We start from the raw sequence: 17,761 nt of genomic DNA, 5'->3' as shown, positions 1-17,761 counted from the left end.
GGGAAAATCTCATCTGGCCACCACCTCCAAATCTGACTTCTCACACTGCGAACCAGGAAGCCTCTTGTTTGGAGTTGTTCTTCCACCTGCTTTTTTTTCTTTTCTAAACCTCAAAACAGACTCTTCGAAACTCAGGTGGAAAAACATAGGTTGATTGTGTAGGATGTTCCACCCAATAAAGCCACCAGATAAATAAACATGCTATATAATAAATGAGCTATACTCATTTATGACACTTTTAAGAATGAGACATTGCATGTTAGATAAATGAACTGTTTTATGGAGCTGGGGACAGTGGACTCTCCAGAGAACAATTTTCACATAACAGCTACAGGATTGGGCTTTAATTAAGTTAGGGAGGCTGTGCTGAAAGGCAGTCCCAGGCTCATAGTACAGTAACACTGTGCCTAAGTGATTGTGAGAGGGATGCTTCAGCTTCTCCTGTGGAGAAATAAATGCCCCGTAGTGTCTTCCAGTTGCCATTTTTGAATGTTAATTCTCACGTAGGTAAATATATGTTGTTGGGAAGATACCAAACAACTATAAATCTGGTTCTTCATTTCAATACAAGTGAAAACTAAACACATGGCATCTATGATGGATTTGACAGTTTTTTAAAAACCTAAGATATGATGGGAACATTTGAAACCTAAGTAATGAGAGCAAACATTCAACATTTGAGTCATTTAACAAAGTACATAGTCAAGTATTTATTATGTAGCATGTTTATTTGAAAACATATGAGGTCATGCAAACCTAAAAGCTTAGCTCTCTATTGCATTGACCTGCCCTGTGTTAAGACTCTATCCTAAACAGGACTTACTATTCCATCTGCATTTCTCATAGGACTAAACAGACTTTTGCTTCGTCCCCAGAGTATTTCTTTCTGCAGAAGGGTCTCAGGAATGCTTGTGCTACTCTACCAAGAGCAGGCCAGACTCAGAGAATGAGAGAGAAGAGTGGGTGGGTAATTTAGCCTGAGGGTGCTTAAATGGTCCCAAGTGGTCTCAGAGCCCTGGGAAACACTTCCCTGACTATAGAAATCTGCGAATACTGATCCTTATTACAAGAAGCCTACACTACCAAAAGGAAATCAACTGTGGCATTCAGATAATAAAAGTTAAGTACAGTAAGCTTTTTAATTAGACTGATTTTGTTACTACTTCCTTTCTATGTTAGCTTTAGCCCAAGGATTTTATTGTAGCACTGTGCTACTAAACAGCAAATCTTTAATTTTAAATTTCTCTATAAATCATATACCAGGGCATATAATTTTAGATAATAAATCATTAATAATAAAACAATCATATTCCCAAAGAATACTTTATACATCTAGAATAAATGAAAAGGAAACTAATCCATAGAGAATATTAAGCTATAATAATGGTTCTTAAAAACACATATGTAGGCTCTTCAGTTCTTTGTTGAATAATACATCTAACAAAATCATAGGTTTTCATCATTCTGTGGTGCACATAGGAGAAATAGGAAATGCCAGTGATTTCATTCTATTCAGACAGAACAAGTGTACAAGAATTAATACAGTTTAGAAATACAGAGATTCCAGTTACACCATTACTCCTAGTACAACAAAACGATAGTAATATAACCCATCAGAATTTCAGTTTCCTTTTGAAAATTATTATCACAGAGCATGGCAATAATTTGTAAAGCCTTAGAGTCTTATGAGACTTGCTTTGTTCAAATCATACTTTCAAGTACAGATTTATTTTAATAGATAACAAAATAAGTTAGCAATAGATTTAATTATTCATATAAGTTTCCCTATGACACAAGAGAATAAAAATATTATTGTGAAAGGTCTCAATTTAATATCTTATCAAATCAGATTCTCTGAACTAAATTTAGAAGGCAAAACATCATTTTTCCCTAAACAGATGCAGGAAGAAAGAGATATCTCCTTTATCTCTTTTTCACTCTCTTTTGTTAATAAAGCCAGGCTTTGGAATTTCATTAGTTAGGATTAGAAGGGAATAGGGGGTGGGGGAAAGTGAACTATAAGAGTCCCACTTAAAAGAAATGGAAAATAGGTTGAATAGAATTTCACTTAACAGCAGCAGTTTTCTCCTACATAATAGCTTAGAAAACAAGAAAAAATTCATTGTTAATTATATCATGCAATTGTTTAGTTTTAACATGTCTATATATTGATGAAAAGATACTGATCTCTCCCAAGGCAAGTTTTAAACTGCTGAGTATTTATTTATTTATTTATTTTTCTAGTGATACCTTCTGTATCCATCATTTCCAAGGCTGAGGATATAAATACTACAGTGCCCAAGACTATAATTCACTGGCATAGTCAAACAAAAATTGAAAAGGTTTCCTGTGAAATGAGATACAGGACTACAACAAACCAAACTTGGAAGGTAAGCTAACTTCCACTGTTCTTTAGCACGTAAGTGAATGAAAGAAAAGCCAACCCACATGATCTATTTTACATGTTTTTATCTGTTTGTCTGATACTCAAACCACTCTAGCTTGTTGGGTTTTTGTTTTTTTTTTTCAGTAATCTCTACGTCCAACATGGGGCTCGAACTCATGGCCCCAAGATCAAGAGTTGCATGCTCTACTGACAGCCAGCCAGGCGCTCCTTAAACCACTCTAGGTTCATTTTTTTTAATTTTATTTATTTATTTATTTGAGAGAGAGAGGAAGAGGGGGAGGGGCAGAAGGAGAGAGAGACTCTGAAGCCGACTCTGCGCTGAGTGCGAGCCTGACTCGGGGCTAAATCCCACGACTCCGAGATCATGACCTGAGCCAAAACCAAGAGCCAAGGCTCAACTGAATGAACCACTCAGGGGCCCTAAACCACTCTAGTTTTAATAATCATTACCATATGCTTCCAAACGGAGAGATGTCTCCTGAAAATGTCCTCTTACCTTTTTTAAGTTGCTAAGTAGACAAGTGTTCAACTAAGAGTGATCTATTAGGCTCCTTGTAATTCTGTGCCTCCTAGAGTGAAATTTACATCAGTGATGATATATAAGATGTAAGCATTCCATGCTGAAATTTAAATGCATTTCCAGTAATAACTTCAAAAAAAAAAAAGGACTTCACATTTATGGGAGCCTCTTTTTAAATTAAAAATGCAACTCAAAATATAAGGTTTGTTACTAATATAGGCCTCAGTCTTATATGAGGCTAAGGTAAAAAGTGAATGTCTAGACAAACTAACCTTAAATACCAATGGTAAGTTACCAATTGACTTAGGAGAAGCATAGGTACAAGATTCATTAATGAAATCACGTCACGTGACAGCACCTGTGAACATTATAATAAAAACTAATTTGAACTATGGAAGAACACTAGTCTAAGGAAAAAGTTCCAATTTTGGTGTATTTTAAAAGAAATGCCATTTTATTATGTTTAAGTACAATAAACTGCCATTTAGTCAAACTAATTAAGGAGTGGAGTTTCTAGCTTTGTTTAATTAAGAGTTATGTAACATATTTGACTTTATCTGTTTTCAGGAAGTTAAAAAAATGGTATATATTTAATACTTATCTTTGGAGTCATGCTAACCATCAGTTTTGCTGCAGAGCAATGTGTTTAGAGTGTCAAGAAGGTGAGGGTAAAACTATACTGATTTCATGACATACTTTAAAGATTGTTCTCTAAAAATAAATCCCTGACATCAACTTGTTTATTTACCACCATTCATTTATAAATCAGAAATGTGATATGAACTTTACAGTTTAGATTACGTTTAGATGTGAGCCCATGTTCTGCATCATTTGGTCAATTACCAAGTGAAGATCCTGCTGGACTCACTGACTAAACAGTTGTGGCATCTGTGTGCCTAGCAAGCCCGTACTTAAAGCTTGGGACAAGCGGGATAAAAACAAAACACAACTCCACAGTCAATCTTCTTGTAAATGTGGAATTTAGGTAAATTTGAAAACAACCCAACTGAAATCCTCTGAGTCTCAGATACTGAGTCAATAGGATTTTATTCTAATAGAACACCTGGGGCCTTTTGTTTAGTGTCATGATCATAGGAAGATATTGATAATACAAAACTCCCTTATTTGGCATAATTAGGCGGAGATTATAGGCTATGAGAATGTTTAGAAAATAGAAAGTAATTACACTATCAGTAACTCTGAATAGGTTTTCAGAAACCGTTTACTGGTTCAAACTCTTGTTCTCTGCTCCCCCTGCTGGTGCTACTAGTGGGACTTGTGAGACTTGGTAACGCAGAAGCAGGCAAATCAAAGAGCTGAAAGAGTATTTGTTATTTCATCTAATGTTCATAACAATCCTTTGGGACAGGTAAGTATCAGCTCCGTTACACAAATGAGGATGTAGAGCTCGAAAGACCTCAAGCCAGGTTTGATCTTCTACTTCACCTGTGCCTCCGTCAGATATTACTTGAGGGAGGTTCTTTACTTCAAAGAGACAGGCAACCATGCAGGAAAGCCATGTGGCTAAGAGCACGGGTTCTAGAATTTAAGGCCTGGTTCTGCCACTTTCTAGTTATGCAACCTTGGGCAAGTTCCTTATCTTCTCTGTGCCTCATTATTCCCATATCTAAAGTAAGAATAAGACAGTAACTTACCTCATATGGTTGTGGGGACGATCAAATAATCTAAGAAGTTAGCTCAGAGTCTGGAATAGAGTTCAAGTTTAGTAAATACTAGCTGTTGTTACTGTTTATCTTAACCTCCAGGAGAGCCATGCAACAAGTTTGGTAGAGCAAAGGAAGCCCTCCCGAAAAATTAAAATAACTGAATTGAGGTTGCTTTTCATCCCCCTTTAACTAAGCTACATAGACTTTGAGGTATTAACGGGAACCAGCCAGTCCTTCAGGTGATTCTGCAAGGCTGACACCACAGGGAAAATATTCATCTACTTGTTGCTTATCTTCATGGACTTTCTCTTTGGCACCTCAAACTTGTGTTAAAAATAAAGCTCACAATCTTCACCAGCAATCCTTGCCCACTTCCGTGTATCCCATCTCAGGAGCATTACCATGTTGTGTATCTATTTACTGGCTCACTCTTCTATTTCCCCATCCTTTAACTATAAGCCCCCTAAAGGCAGGCTGTTCCATAATCATTTTTTGTATCTCCATTGATTTTTATAATGTGTAGTTCATGTAGATAACATTTGAAACCTTAGCTATTGATATTATTGTTTGCCTTTAATAAGTGCCCAACAGTAGTGATGGTAAGGCAGAAAAGTCTTTGCTGCACATTCAAGTAAGTGGATTAATGGTGGCTCATTTCTCTAATTAAACTCGACTAGGGTATTGGCAACCTGTTTGGTTTTTTTAACATAACCTCAAGATTTTATTGTCTTCATAATAAAACAAAATGTGAAACTTAGAAATGGAACTTGGCCCTTCCTCCCAGTTCAAAATGCTTGCATCTCTTGATAGCCAGCATTCTCTTAGATCTGCAGTTGGGCTCAACACATTCAAGTCTCTGCACAATCTTCTTTGTACTTTTTAGTGTTTTCCAAAAAAATCAGCTTCATCTGCCCACCATTGCCACTCTATTTCCTGTCATAAAGCCACTTTCCCTGGGCCTAGAGAGAATCATTGCCCTTCTTGTACCGTATCACTTTGTGGGGTAGATGCTTGCTATACTTCTTACCGAAAATTCAGTGGGTTTTAGAAACATTCACCATGTTTGCAAGAGCACTATCACACAGAAAGTGGCAAACTTTTTATTCAAGGGCCAGAGAGTAAACATTTTAGGCTTTGCAGGCCATAAGGTCTCTGATCCAACTCCTCAACTTTGCATTTGTAGTGTGAAAGCAGCCATAGGCAATATACAAATGAATGGGCATGGTAAAATTTTAAGTTTGGAAATGGAAATTTGAATTTCATATAATTTCCATGCATCACAAAATATTCTTATGATTCTCATACAGCCATTTAAAAATGTAAAAATGATTCTTAGTTTATGGCATGCATAAAACCAAGCATTCATTCTTTTCCAGGTAAGGCTAATAGAACAGTACACAGATAGCAAAGGGTCAAATCTTTGATCTTCACATTTCAAAAGTGTAAATGCTGGTGTAAGACCAAGACTTGGAAGAACTGTGGTTAGTCACGACTAAGTGTCTCAATCAACACCCCACTCCCTCCTCCACCAAACACTAAGTAAAGATTAACTGGGCAGAGAGCGGGGGAAGTTGGAAGGCTAGAGGGAGTTAGGAAAAGGAACCAGAAGAGTTTAGACAGTGGTAGGTCCCTGAGAAGGACCCCTTCACCCTGGGCCTTGCCCCAGGTAGGGGGCTGGAGGAAGTGGGGATTAGAGAACTTCCTGACTCGGTCAGAGATTCTCCTTCCCTCCACCCAATGATGCTCCCAGAAACTTAATGTAACCCTAAGAGAAGAGGGTATCTCAAACTGATGGAGAATAAGTTTCTATGCCTCATCTCCATTCAGAATTGAGGCTTTAAGTAGAAATTAACTGCTATAAAAAATAAAGTCATTCTTGTACTCAAGATCATACCCTCTACACAGGCACTCAATTACCTCTCTCAATGTTTCTTTTTAGCCTCTGAAAATACCTTGAGGTATCATCTTGTGCCTACAAGACCCTCATCAGTCACCTGGCTTGCCTCATGGTAGAAACAAATCTGTTAACAGTTCTATAAAATTCTTCCATTTTAGAATTCTGGCTGTGCTTTAGTGTACTTCTCTTCTTCAAGGGGACTGATCTATAAATGTAATGGCAAGAGACATATTAGAGAATAACAACTCCCTTCCAAGAGAAGCAAACAGAAGCAGAGTGCATTTGAAAGTCAAACTTCAGCTACAAGTAAAATCTTTCCTGGATCCCAGGAGACCCTAGATGCCTGCCCGTCATACTTACATGGCAGAAAATTCCAAGGACAAAGGGTGGAGACACAGCTTATGGAAACTCTGGGTACTTTAGATGGAGCATGACATCCCCCAAACAGATATTTTCATGAATTTTACATTTTCAATACATTAAAGTTTTAAAGATTTATGTTAAGATTGGGTTTTCACAGAAGAATCCCTCAGTAGGGTTGATAGTTTGCTCTTTTTTTTTTTTTAATCTTTACAGTTTCAACTTTCTTTTTCATGAGTGTCTAGTAACTGTTTCCTCCTGGTTGTTGCCTAAGTGCATTATTCTAGACATATTTTGTGGTTATTTTCAATCATGCTTCACTTTTTTTCAGTCAATCCACTTATCACAACATACGGAAGGTATGTAAATACCCTGGTTTCTCTCTCCTATTTGAACCAGCTTGTTAAGGGGTCATCTTTCATTACGTTTTATAGCAAATCATAGTGCCCCCAAAAAGGATTTGTAAGTTTAGACCTCAGTTATGTGCATGACTATCTTCCATTGGGTTTTCATAGCTCAACATTCTTAAATGTTTTATTTTCTCTCTCACACAAACATATATATATATATATATATATATAATAGGTTCTATAGAATCAACAAAAGTCTACAATAAGGACCAATTTAACAGCTTAGTTTATGAATAATTTTTTCCAAAAGTCATCACTAGAAAGTAAAATTATTTCATCATTCATGAAGAATTATTGATGTAAATATCCAACTGCAGAGGGAATGAGAGAGAGAGATTGAAGGGGTAGGGTGAAAGAAATTCTAGATTCAAACGATTGCTCTTAGGTCCCCCACTTCTTCCATCCCATTAAAATCAGCTACTTCAAAATTAAGAATATATTACATTTTGGACTTGAGATTTAAAAGCTTGAGAGCACTGTAAAACACAAAGCAATGTGTATTTTACTTTTAATGTTAAATAACATGTATTTGATTATTTATGGTCATGTTTTATATAAAGTGCCCTATTCTTTGTTTTCCCAGGGTCCAAAGGAGTGCCTGGAACATAATAGGTGCTCCATACATTTCTGTCTAAATGCAGTAATTGTTTTCAAAGCACACTGTATTTTGCATCGTTGTTATTCATTCATTTTAGGTTAAAGAATTTGACACCAATTTTACATATGAGCAACAGTCAGAATTCTTCTTGGAGTCAAACATTAATTATATATTTCAAGTGAGATGCCAAGAAACAGGTAAAAAGTATTGGCAGCCCTGGAGTTCACCCTTTTCTCATAAAACAGCTGAAACAGGTGAGTGTATTTATATATTTAATCTCTTAGGCTTTTCTTTTGACCTCTGTCTTTTCTAAATATATATATATTCTTTCTTCTTGACTTGTAACAATACTGACAAAACTACTGTTGGGCAGGTGGTTACATTTAAATTGTCATTTTGTTTTGATTTTGTTAAGGCTGACTACAATTTATGTAATGGTTCTCAAACATTCTTGGGCATAAAACCCAATTAAAACCACCTGGTATGAATGTTCATTGTCCCTGCTCCCAGAGGGTCTGTGTCCACCTGCCTAAGGGAGTGGGTGGGTGGGGGTGCTCAAGAGTAAGCATTTCTTACAAGCATCTGGACTGACTGTGAGGCATATAATTATCTAAGACTTTCTTTTGAAACACATTATTAGGGTTATGTTAAACTCTTTAGACCACTCTGATGAAATATATTCTCCTAAGAGAGACACAAATCAAATCATATCAATAAATATTGATAACCTACTGTGTGCAAAGTAATCTGAAAGTTAATGGGATTATTTCTCTTCTCAGCAAAAGCTAGCTGACCTATTGTTTAGATATTTCCCTGCTCTTAACATGATTAGTTTAATTTTCTATCCATTTACACATGTCATTCAATAAAATCTTGGCTAAATCGACTTCAATAGTAAGCAAACAAAGTGAATCTATTATAAGTATCATAATACTCCATAATGGCTCCCATTAACCTCATGATGTCTCCCTATTGTAGGGAGCTTATATCTTAGATTGAAATTTTTCTTTTCAGAGCTGAAGCACTTAATTATAATCACAGGATTGTTAATACCATCTTTATTATAATAATATAGCATCTGGGAACTGAGTTTTTTTTTTTAAGCACTTTGGTATACATTATAAACGTTGATGGCTGCCACATCAACAGAGGGAGTGAAATGGCAGACTAACTAAACAGTTCTTTTGGCGCCCCCTAATGCCCAAATCTTAGAAATGCATCAGCAAGGGAATAATTTGCAATGCCATCAGTTCCTTTTTATTTTTATTTTTTATTGAAGATTTTATTTACTTATTTGAGAGAGAGAGCAAGAGAAAGGGAGTTCAAGCAAGGGGGGGAGCAGCAGAAGGGGAGGAAGAAGGAGTCTCTCTGATGAGCAGGGAGCCTGATGTGGGACTCGATCCCAGGACCCAGGAATCATGAGCTGAGCTAAAGACAGATGCTTAACTGACTGAGCCACCCAGGGGCCCTATCAGTTCCTTTTTAAAAGTTAGTTTTTAAATTAAATATTCTTTCTTAAATTTATATTGCTAAAAGTTCTTAGGACTTTAGGTGCCATTTTGTAACAGTGAGAATTTAGTTGATAACTCAGTTATTTTTAAATGAAATTTAGAATTGTCTATCAAGACGATTCAAATTCATAACTAATATTTACTTACCACTTGCAAAGTACACCTATGTATAAGCTTGTCTGATCTTTACACCAGCCACATTTGGTAGTCAATTTGGCACCATTTCACAAATAAGAAAACTGAGGCATGACTTGCTAAATAGCACATTGCTAGTGACTAATAGTGCCTAAGCAAGAACATACGTTTTCTTAGTCATCACCAGCTCTCAGCAATTTCATCAATTTCTTTCTTTAACTCATTACTTCAAAGTAAAGGAACAGCTTATTAAATATTCTACAAGTTAAATATAGGACCACAAATGTTCTCCTTTAAAGGCAAAAGTCCTAAATCTCAGGTGGAAGAAAATAGAAACCACAGCCACCATACAATGAGTCTAAATGTAAAGTCTTTTGTTTCCTAATGGGAAAAAAATCACTTAAGAGGCAAAAATGCTAGTTAAAATTAAATATCCCTGAAAACCTGCATCTATCCAATTTAACATGTAGCTAAGAGGAACCATAAACTTCTTCTGGTACAAATTTCTTCCAAGACACATTAAATGAAAAACGGTGACTATGTGTAGGGAAAGTGCTAATATTAAATATTTTCAAAATTTCTTTTTTTTGTTAGTAAAAGCAATGCAAATTTATTGTAATCTACAACCTAGAAATAACTGCTGTTTACATTTTTTAGCTAATGTTTTTTCCTGTGCACATATTTTTTATTATTGAAGTATAATTAACATACAATGATATATTAATTTCAGGTGTATGGCATTGATTCAACAATTCTACACATTAATCACCATGCTAAGTGTAGTCACCATCTGTCATCATACAACATCCTTAGAATATTATTTACTATATTCCCTATGCTGTAATTTCATCTCCATGACTTATTTACTGTATAACTGGAAGTTTGTACCTCTTAATTCCTTTATCTATTTTACCCACCCGCCCCCCCATCTCCCCTCTGGCAACCACCAATTCTTTGTATTTAAGAGAGATGTTTGTTTGTTCATTTGTTGTGTTTTTTATATTACACATATAAGTAAAATCATAGGTATGTGTCTTTCTCTTGTCATTTTTTAAATGATTGGTGTTGTGGTGTATATATTGTTTTACATCCTGATTTTCTTACTTAGTCTCCCTTGTTAAGTTAAAAAATCTATTTAATGGCCACACAGTGTATGGATGTACTATAATACATTGACTCCTTTCCCTATTTCAACAATATCTAGGTTATTCCATTTTTTCCATTATCAATAATCTTCTTGGAATAGCTCTTTATATAAACTCTCCTTACGTGTTTAGATTTTATTGAATCAAGACTTAAACACATTTTAAGATGCTTGATGCAAGTTGCCAAATTGCTTTTTAATAAATCTTTAATATTAATTGCTTTTTAAAAAGATATCTAAGAAAAGACAGTCGTTCGTTTAGTCATTCATGAAATATTCAAATAACCTCTACCATGCACCAGCCACTTGCTATGTACTTGCAGAATCTTCGTGAACAAAGGAGACAAAGATCTCTGACTTCTAGAGAAGACAGCAAAAATAATCATAAAAAAATAAATTACACAGCACTATAAATACCTTACAAATAAAAGCAGTAAGAATCAAACCTCACAACTGAAGTCTGAATTGCTTCACAATTGAAAAAATTAAACGATACAATTTCTGTAACACTTTAATTAACGAACCTGTTTGATAATGGGGCTTTTTGACCAGTCAATTTTCCCACTAATTAAAGGTTCATTTATTTATGAAGAAAGACAGCTTAGGCAATAATGATCTTTCCATGCAGGAATTTGCTATTTTACTTTCTAAGATCCTTATGTATGTTATCACTGAGGCTATTTATCTCAAAGCAATGTGTTTTCAAAATTATGCTGAGATGGTACTGCAGGGCAAATCATGCAGTAGATATGGCTTGTCCTGCAAACCCCCCAGCATTCTTCTGTATCGCTTTCCTTGGTCTTTAAAAACCTAGTCTCCAAAAAAAAAAAAAAAACTCATTTATAGTAAGAGTTAAATGATTTATTAGCCTTATTTTCTTTTCCTTCCTTAGAGTATTTGGACTTTATTTTTTTTTAAGATTTTATTTATTTATTTGACAGAGGGAGAGAGCACAAGCAGGGGGAGCAGCAGACAGAGGGAGAGGGAGAAGCAGGCTCCCTGCTGAGCAAGGAGCCGTATGCGAGGGCTCCATGTGGGGCTCCATCCCAGGACCCCGGGATCATGACCTGAGCTGAAGGCAGACACTTAACCAACTGAGCCACCCAGGCACCCTGAGTATTTGGACTTCAATGGAAAGCAAAGTCTTATACTAAAAAAGAAATAAATAAACCTCAGAATATAATATCAGGCTTTAGCAAACACACAGGAGAAGTTTCTCTAGATTGGAGATGCATATTTTTTATCCTGGTAATAAATTGTGTATGCAAATAATAGAAAATAAAATAGTATAATATAACATATATTATATAATTCATATATATAGTATATGTGAATTATAAGATATAAATATAAATTATATATAATACATATACTTTATTATCTATAAAATATATAAATATAAATAATATAATATAAATAGATAATAGGTAACATTTATTGGATGCTTACCATGTGTTTGGTACTGTGGTAAGCATTTTACATATGAATTGTCCTTTACTCAACACCAAAGCCCTATAAAAGTTTTATTCCAATTGTACAGATGAAGATGAAGCCCAGGGAGGTTAAGCAGTTTTGCCAAACATTATAAAGCTGGTAACAGTGGAGCCAGGGCGTAACTCATCCTGTACAATTCCAGCACCTGCACTATAGCTTTGCTGGTCTTCCTAAGAGACCTAAGAGGGTCCTGTGCCAACCTCCTCCCCTCAGCCACTGAACCAAATCCTCCTCTACACGTTAGCTAAAAATAAGACAATGCCAGGAGAAGTTCACTTTTAATGTAATGTTTGTTATGAAAATGCAAATACATGAGAAAAGAGGGAACCACAGGATGCTATCGGCTAATTCTATACTGGCCTGAATACAAGATGGGGAAGTAGGTTTGTGTTATGGCAATGAAAATGAAGCCACAGGACTCCAGGAACCTGGAGAACAGGGATTAGGGTGGAGCAGCCTGAGATAAAGACAAAGTACAGGTGGAAAAAGGGGTTCTCTTAAAGACAGGACCTCCACAGGCAATTCATCATGTGTTTTTCCAGCTGGTCCTGGTCCAATAAAGTGTCTAGAAGGCAGTGCTTCTTAGAGTGGAGTCTGTGGACGACCTGCACTGGAAATGCTTGGGTACGAGTTTAAAATGCAGATTGCTGAGCCTCTAGCCAAGTGATACTTCTGCAGTAAACTGTAAGGACCACTGCTCTAGGGCTTAGACACACCCTTTAAGAGAGAGAAGCGTCATGAAAAATGACGTAGGGTGTGGGCAGGAAACGTGGACAGAAACGGGGAGACCTGATGGCCCAAGCTATTGCCTTAGTAATAGTGGTTTTGGGGGTCAGAGCAGAGTGGGTACATGAGAATTTCAGGCCATTATCTCTAGTACTATCTGGTCACCTCTCTGCTTCCTCTTCCTCCTGCCCACTGCTTCCTGAGTTACTGAGCACCCCAGCCCACCTGGGCAGCCCAGGATCCCCAGAAGCACAGGATGCAGGACCATTGCGCCGGTGAACCATCATGTCCCACGTTATCCCCTCTGCCCAGACCCTGCCCTGCCTCTGGATGTGAAGCTTCGGTTGAAGCTCTGAGAACCACTGAGGGCTGCTGAAGTTGGAGGTTTTAGACCACCAACCTGGAAAGTCACTATAAAAAATTCCTGGGGTCTTTAAGCAGTACAGAAAGAGCCCCAAAGGGGAAAAGATAATCTGTGAGTGTAGAAAGCCAACACTGAAAATGTGAAAGTCAGTTCCCTAAATTCAATAATACTGATTAAAAAAAAAAAGGTGAACAGATGACTTTTGAGCAAGAGTGTTGTCCAACTCTGCTGTATAAAGTCTCTTTGCAATGAAGGAAAGGCACAGCCTCCATAATCCCTTTAATGACAAGTCAGAGGCCTGAGGGAAGGGCAGTCATATTTCATAATGATTAATTAACTTGCTTGAATTGCTACTTGAAGTAGGAAAGTTTCCCAGAGAAATCATATTATTCTTTTTTTGACAATTCTCCAGAGGAAAGCAAGTATGAGCAAGATATTAAACCACACTGTGTTTTGTTCTCACACAACACCATTGGTTGGTGCATTACTAATGACTCCTTAAAGAGTCTTATTAATTTTTCAGAACTTTCAGGGACTACAAGAGGAAAAAAAAACAAAAGTTATGTCAATGGAACTAAATATAAGTGATATTAAATAGAACGCAGATTAGAGGCTGGTACACAGAACTGTACTTTTTCAAAAATTCCGTTACTTGTAATTAGGGGTTTCTGATTCATTCACATTGAAATGGATTATAAATGTATAGATTCATGATTATTAAAACCAGGTTAAACAGACACACAGTGTTCCCTGAAATACTATCAGTTTAATCATCTGGATTTATTTAATCTTCTTCATGGCCTATTCCTAATAAAGAATCAGAGTTCTGTAGAATAAAAAAAAAGATGCATAAGAGTTTTACAATCTCTCTGAGGTTCACAATATCCACTAATAAAGAATAAAGATTATGCTTTGCTGTGAGGAAGTAATAATCTTCTGTATCAGTTTCCTATTGCTGCTTTAGCAAGTTATTACAAACATAAGCCACATGTTATGTGGCTTAAAACAATACAAATTTACTATTTTATAATTCTGGAGGTGAGAAATCTAAAATCTGTATCATTGTGCTAAAGTCAAGATATCAGCAAGGCTATATTCTTTCTGGAGGCTCTAGGAGAGAATCAGTTTCACCATCTTTTCCAGATTCTAAAGGCTGCCCTCATTTCTTGGCTTGTGGCCCCATTTTTCGTCTTCAAAGCCAGAAGCATAGTGTCTTCCAATCTTGTTCTCTCTGACCCTCCTGCCTTCTTCTTGTAAGGACTCTTGTGACTTCATTTGGACCCACCCCTACAATCTAGGATAATTTCCCAATCTCAAGTCCCTTTTGCTATATAAATTACATAAATATATATAAATGTATATTTGCTATATAAATTATATAATTTATATATTTACTTATAAATATTTAATATACCACAGAAAATAATTATAAATATAGCTAAATATAAATATAAGAAATATTTGCTATATAAATTATATAAATATATATATAAACTCAAAGGTTCCAAGGTTGGGACATGGACATTTTGGGGGAGGTGGGAAGATCACTATTTGTCCTACCACATCTCCTCACCTATCTAACTCCACCACCTATTACTGCAATTTTTACTAGTCATCGTGATTTGACGCCAGCCAAAATAAATAAATAAATAAATAAATAATAATAAATAAATTGATTCTCTTAACAGAAAAGGAATTGTTGGAAAGATAGCTAGAAATCAGTAGGAGGGCGGGCAAATGGTACTAAATAGGATACAAGGGAGAGCAGGAGCCAGAACCACAGCCAAAACTGCAGCACATGAAAAATCTGGTGAGGACCCTGCAGCTGGCACACGGCCATTGCCTGCACTGTGCCCTGCCTGAACTCCCCATGGTGTTACTGTTACCAGACCCTGAACATAGATGCTGCTATAAGAAATTTCCTGGAGCTGAGTGTTCTGTGCCAGTGGAGGGAAGAAAGCATCTGATCGGGTAGGTTTAGATCATCTGCTTATAGCTACTTGCTGGCAATGGGGAGAGGGAGTCTTTGTTCCATTGAGGCTTCCACAGTGGGAAGCCTTACCTGCTTCTTACCTATTTTAGGATGCTCGCAAAGAAGTACATCCTGGTGCTGGGCAACTAAAAAAGGATAAATGTCCACTAGACTATTCAGACTCAGGAATAGGCACATGCTATGCTTGAGAGCAAGGTTGCACTTTTGAAGAATCTTAAGCTACTGAGTAAGCCTTGGAAGCTGCCCATTCCTGCACATAGAGTTCTGTTACACGTTGACATCAGACCCCTGCCTCTGTGTATTCCATGTCACTTAGGAAAATTTCCTGTGTTTGCTGCTGCTTTTTACTTTTTCCTCTTCTTAATCTTTTTCTTTAAACATGTGATCACAATACATATATTTCTCTTTCTTACCTTCTTCTCCCTATACATACCAAGTACTTAGAGCCTAGGAACATTAGCATGAAGATAATCCCTTGAATACATCTAAGCACATTCTCCTATCCTTAATACACAAGGATGAGACTGTAACTCATTAAATGATTCATCGTTTGACTTATTTTTCTAGGTGTGGTAATGAGTTTGCTCTGACATATGATTTTCCCTGCCTTGGGCTTCTGGTGCCTATTTGTTAGGTCTGCCTATCAAATAGGTCTTCTGATAGGTCTTCTGCTTTGCCAACTGACTCAGACTAGTGTCAAATCCTTATCCTTACCCTTAGCCCAATAATGCTGAATTCCAACCCTAGACCTAAACTGGCCTGGGGAAATAGCATGTAAACACTGTGAAACAGATGAGATTATTAGAAGAAGAAGATTAGAAAGCGAGAACACAAAAGGAGATGTTTGTGTTTTAAGAAAAATAATTTGAAAAACACCCATTGTCTCTATTAATATGACACCTCATATCTAGAACCTACTGAAAGAAGGGTCTAGAAAGTTTCTTGTGTCAGCTCTGGTCAAAGCCTTTAAGATACAGGCCTCAGGTAGCATGGCTTTGACACCAAGATTGGCAAAGGCAAAAATAAGTCAAGAAGACTTATAAATGTCCATACCCTTTGGACCAGTAATTCCACTAACAGAAATCTAGCCTTAGGAAATAAAGAGAGAGACGCCTGGGTGGCTCAGTCGGTTAAGCATCTGCCTTCCACTCAGGTCATGATCTCAGGGTCCTGGGATTGAGTCCCACATCGGGCTCCTTGCTCAGTGGGGATGCTTCTCCCTCTGCCTGCAGCTTGCCCCGCTTGTGCTCTCTCTCTCTCTCTGACAAATAAATAAAATCTTTTAAAAAAAAGGAAATAAGGAGAGATATGGGAAAAAGATTTATGTACAATGATATTTATCCAAAAACTAATTATATAATAAGAATTTGGAAACAATCTAAAAGTCCAATAATAGCAATAGCTAATGCTTATTAAGCTTCCAAATTGTGTAAGGCATGGTACTAAGTGCTTGATATGAACTATCCCATAGATCTCAGGGGTGAAGTACTGTTATTATCCCGTTTTACAAATGAAGACACTGGTCACAGAGGGGTTAATCAACTTACCCAGAACCATGCAACTCCAGGTGGTGGAGCCAGGATTTGAAGTGAGTTTTGTCTGAATCCAAAGATGGCGTTTGAAACCACCAAGCCAGACAGTTTCTCAACAGGGCAATGACTGAATAAATACAGTACAAACATGATGAAATATCATATCGTTACTAGCATGACAGTTTTGAACAATTTTTAATAAAATGAGGAAATGTTCATGACATAATACTGAAAGAAAGAAAAAACAAGACACAACACTTAGTAAAGAGAATGATCTTCACTAGGGTACAGAGATACACAAAAGACTGTTAAATATTTTTTTAAAAATGATTGCTTCTAGTCTGTGGACAAATATAAAATTGTACTTTCTTCTCCATACTCTTCCATACTTTTCAAAAGCATCCTACAATTAGTGTGCCTTGCTTGTATAATCAAAGAAAATAGTTGGCTTTCAGTAGGGAAATAACTGTAGGCTGGAAGATTCTAGGAATCCATGCTGCATGGGTCAGCCCAACCAGAGCCCATTGTGGTGTGGGCTGGAGTCTTAAAAGGCCAAGCAGCTCTAACAAACCATGGCCAGCCCCCAGAGGAGCGATGGGTAAGTCTCAGCATGGGGGCAGCTGTTGCAGGACTGACTGAGCTGCCCCATCCAGAGCCATCCTGCTGTGGAAGTGAGGTTATTAATTAATGGAGCCAGTGACCAGCACAAACTATGCATCAGGACTGGATGGGAATTTTCACTCTTTGACCGCTACCTAGGTGACTTCGGTTAAGTCATCTATCCTTTTTACACCTTTGTTTCTTCATCCGTGAAATGAGGACAATGATATTTTCTGCCTGATTAGGTTGTTGTAAGGATTAATTGAGAGAAAGCATGTAAAGTCTAGTATATTACCTGGAAAATATTCAGTACTCAATGAATGGTCACTTAAAAAGAATAATAAAATACACTTTGCCCCATGGTATAGGCATAGAGTGAAAGACTCAGGAGACGGATTTGGTA

The 17,761-nt window shown here is 36.8% G+C and overlaps 1 protein-coding gene across 2 annotated transcripts in view; it reads left to right on the top strand.

Annotated features, from left to right (window-relative positions):
- The window catches only part of IL23R (interleukin 23 receptor), a 56,524-nt gene that overhangs the window by 25,164 nt on the left and 13,599 nt on the right, over positions 1-17,761 (top strand). For both annotated transcript variants that reach the window (XM_025871907.2, XM_073896568.1), the window contains 2 exons: positions 2,245-2,390; positions 7,957-8,113. In XM_025871907.2, coding sequence (XP_025727692.1) covers positions 2,245-2,390; positions 7,957-8,113 — 303 coding nt within the window. The remainder of the gene's footprint in view (positions 1-2,244; positions 2,391-7,956; positions 8,114-17,761) is intronic.

Source organism: Callorhinus ursinus, unplaced genomic scaffold (assembly GCF_003265705.2).
Source record: "Callorhinus ursinus isolate GAN/ISIS: 27379988/994484 unplaced genomic scaffold, GSC_fseal_2.0 scaffold9, whole genome shotgun sequence".
Taxonomy (NCBI): Eukaryota; Metazoa; Chordata; class Mammalia; order Carnivora; family Otariidae; genus Callorhinus; species Callorhinus ursinus.
This window is presented reverse-complemented; position numbering and strand designations above follow the sequence as displayed.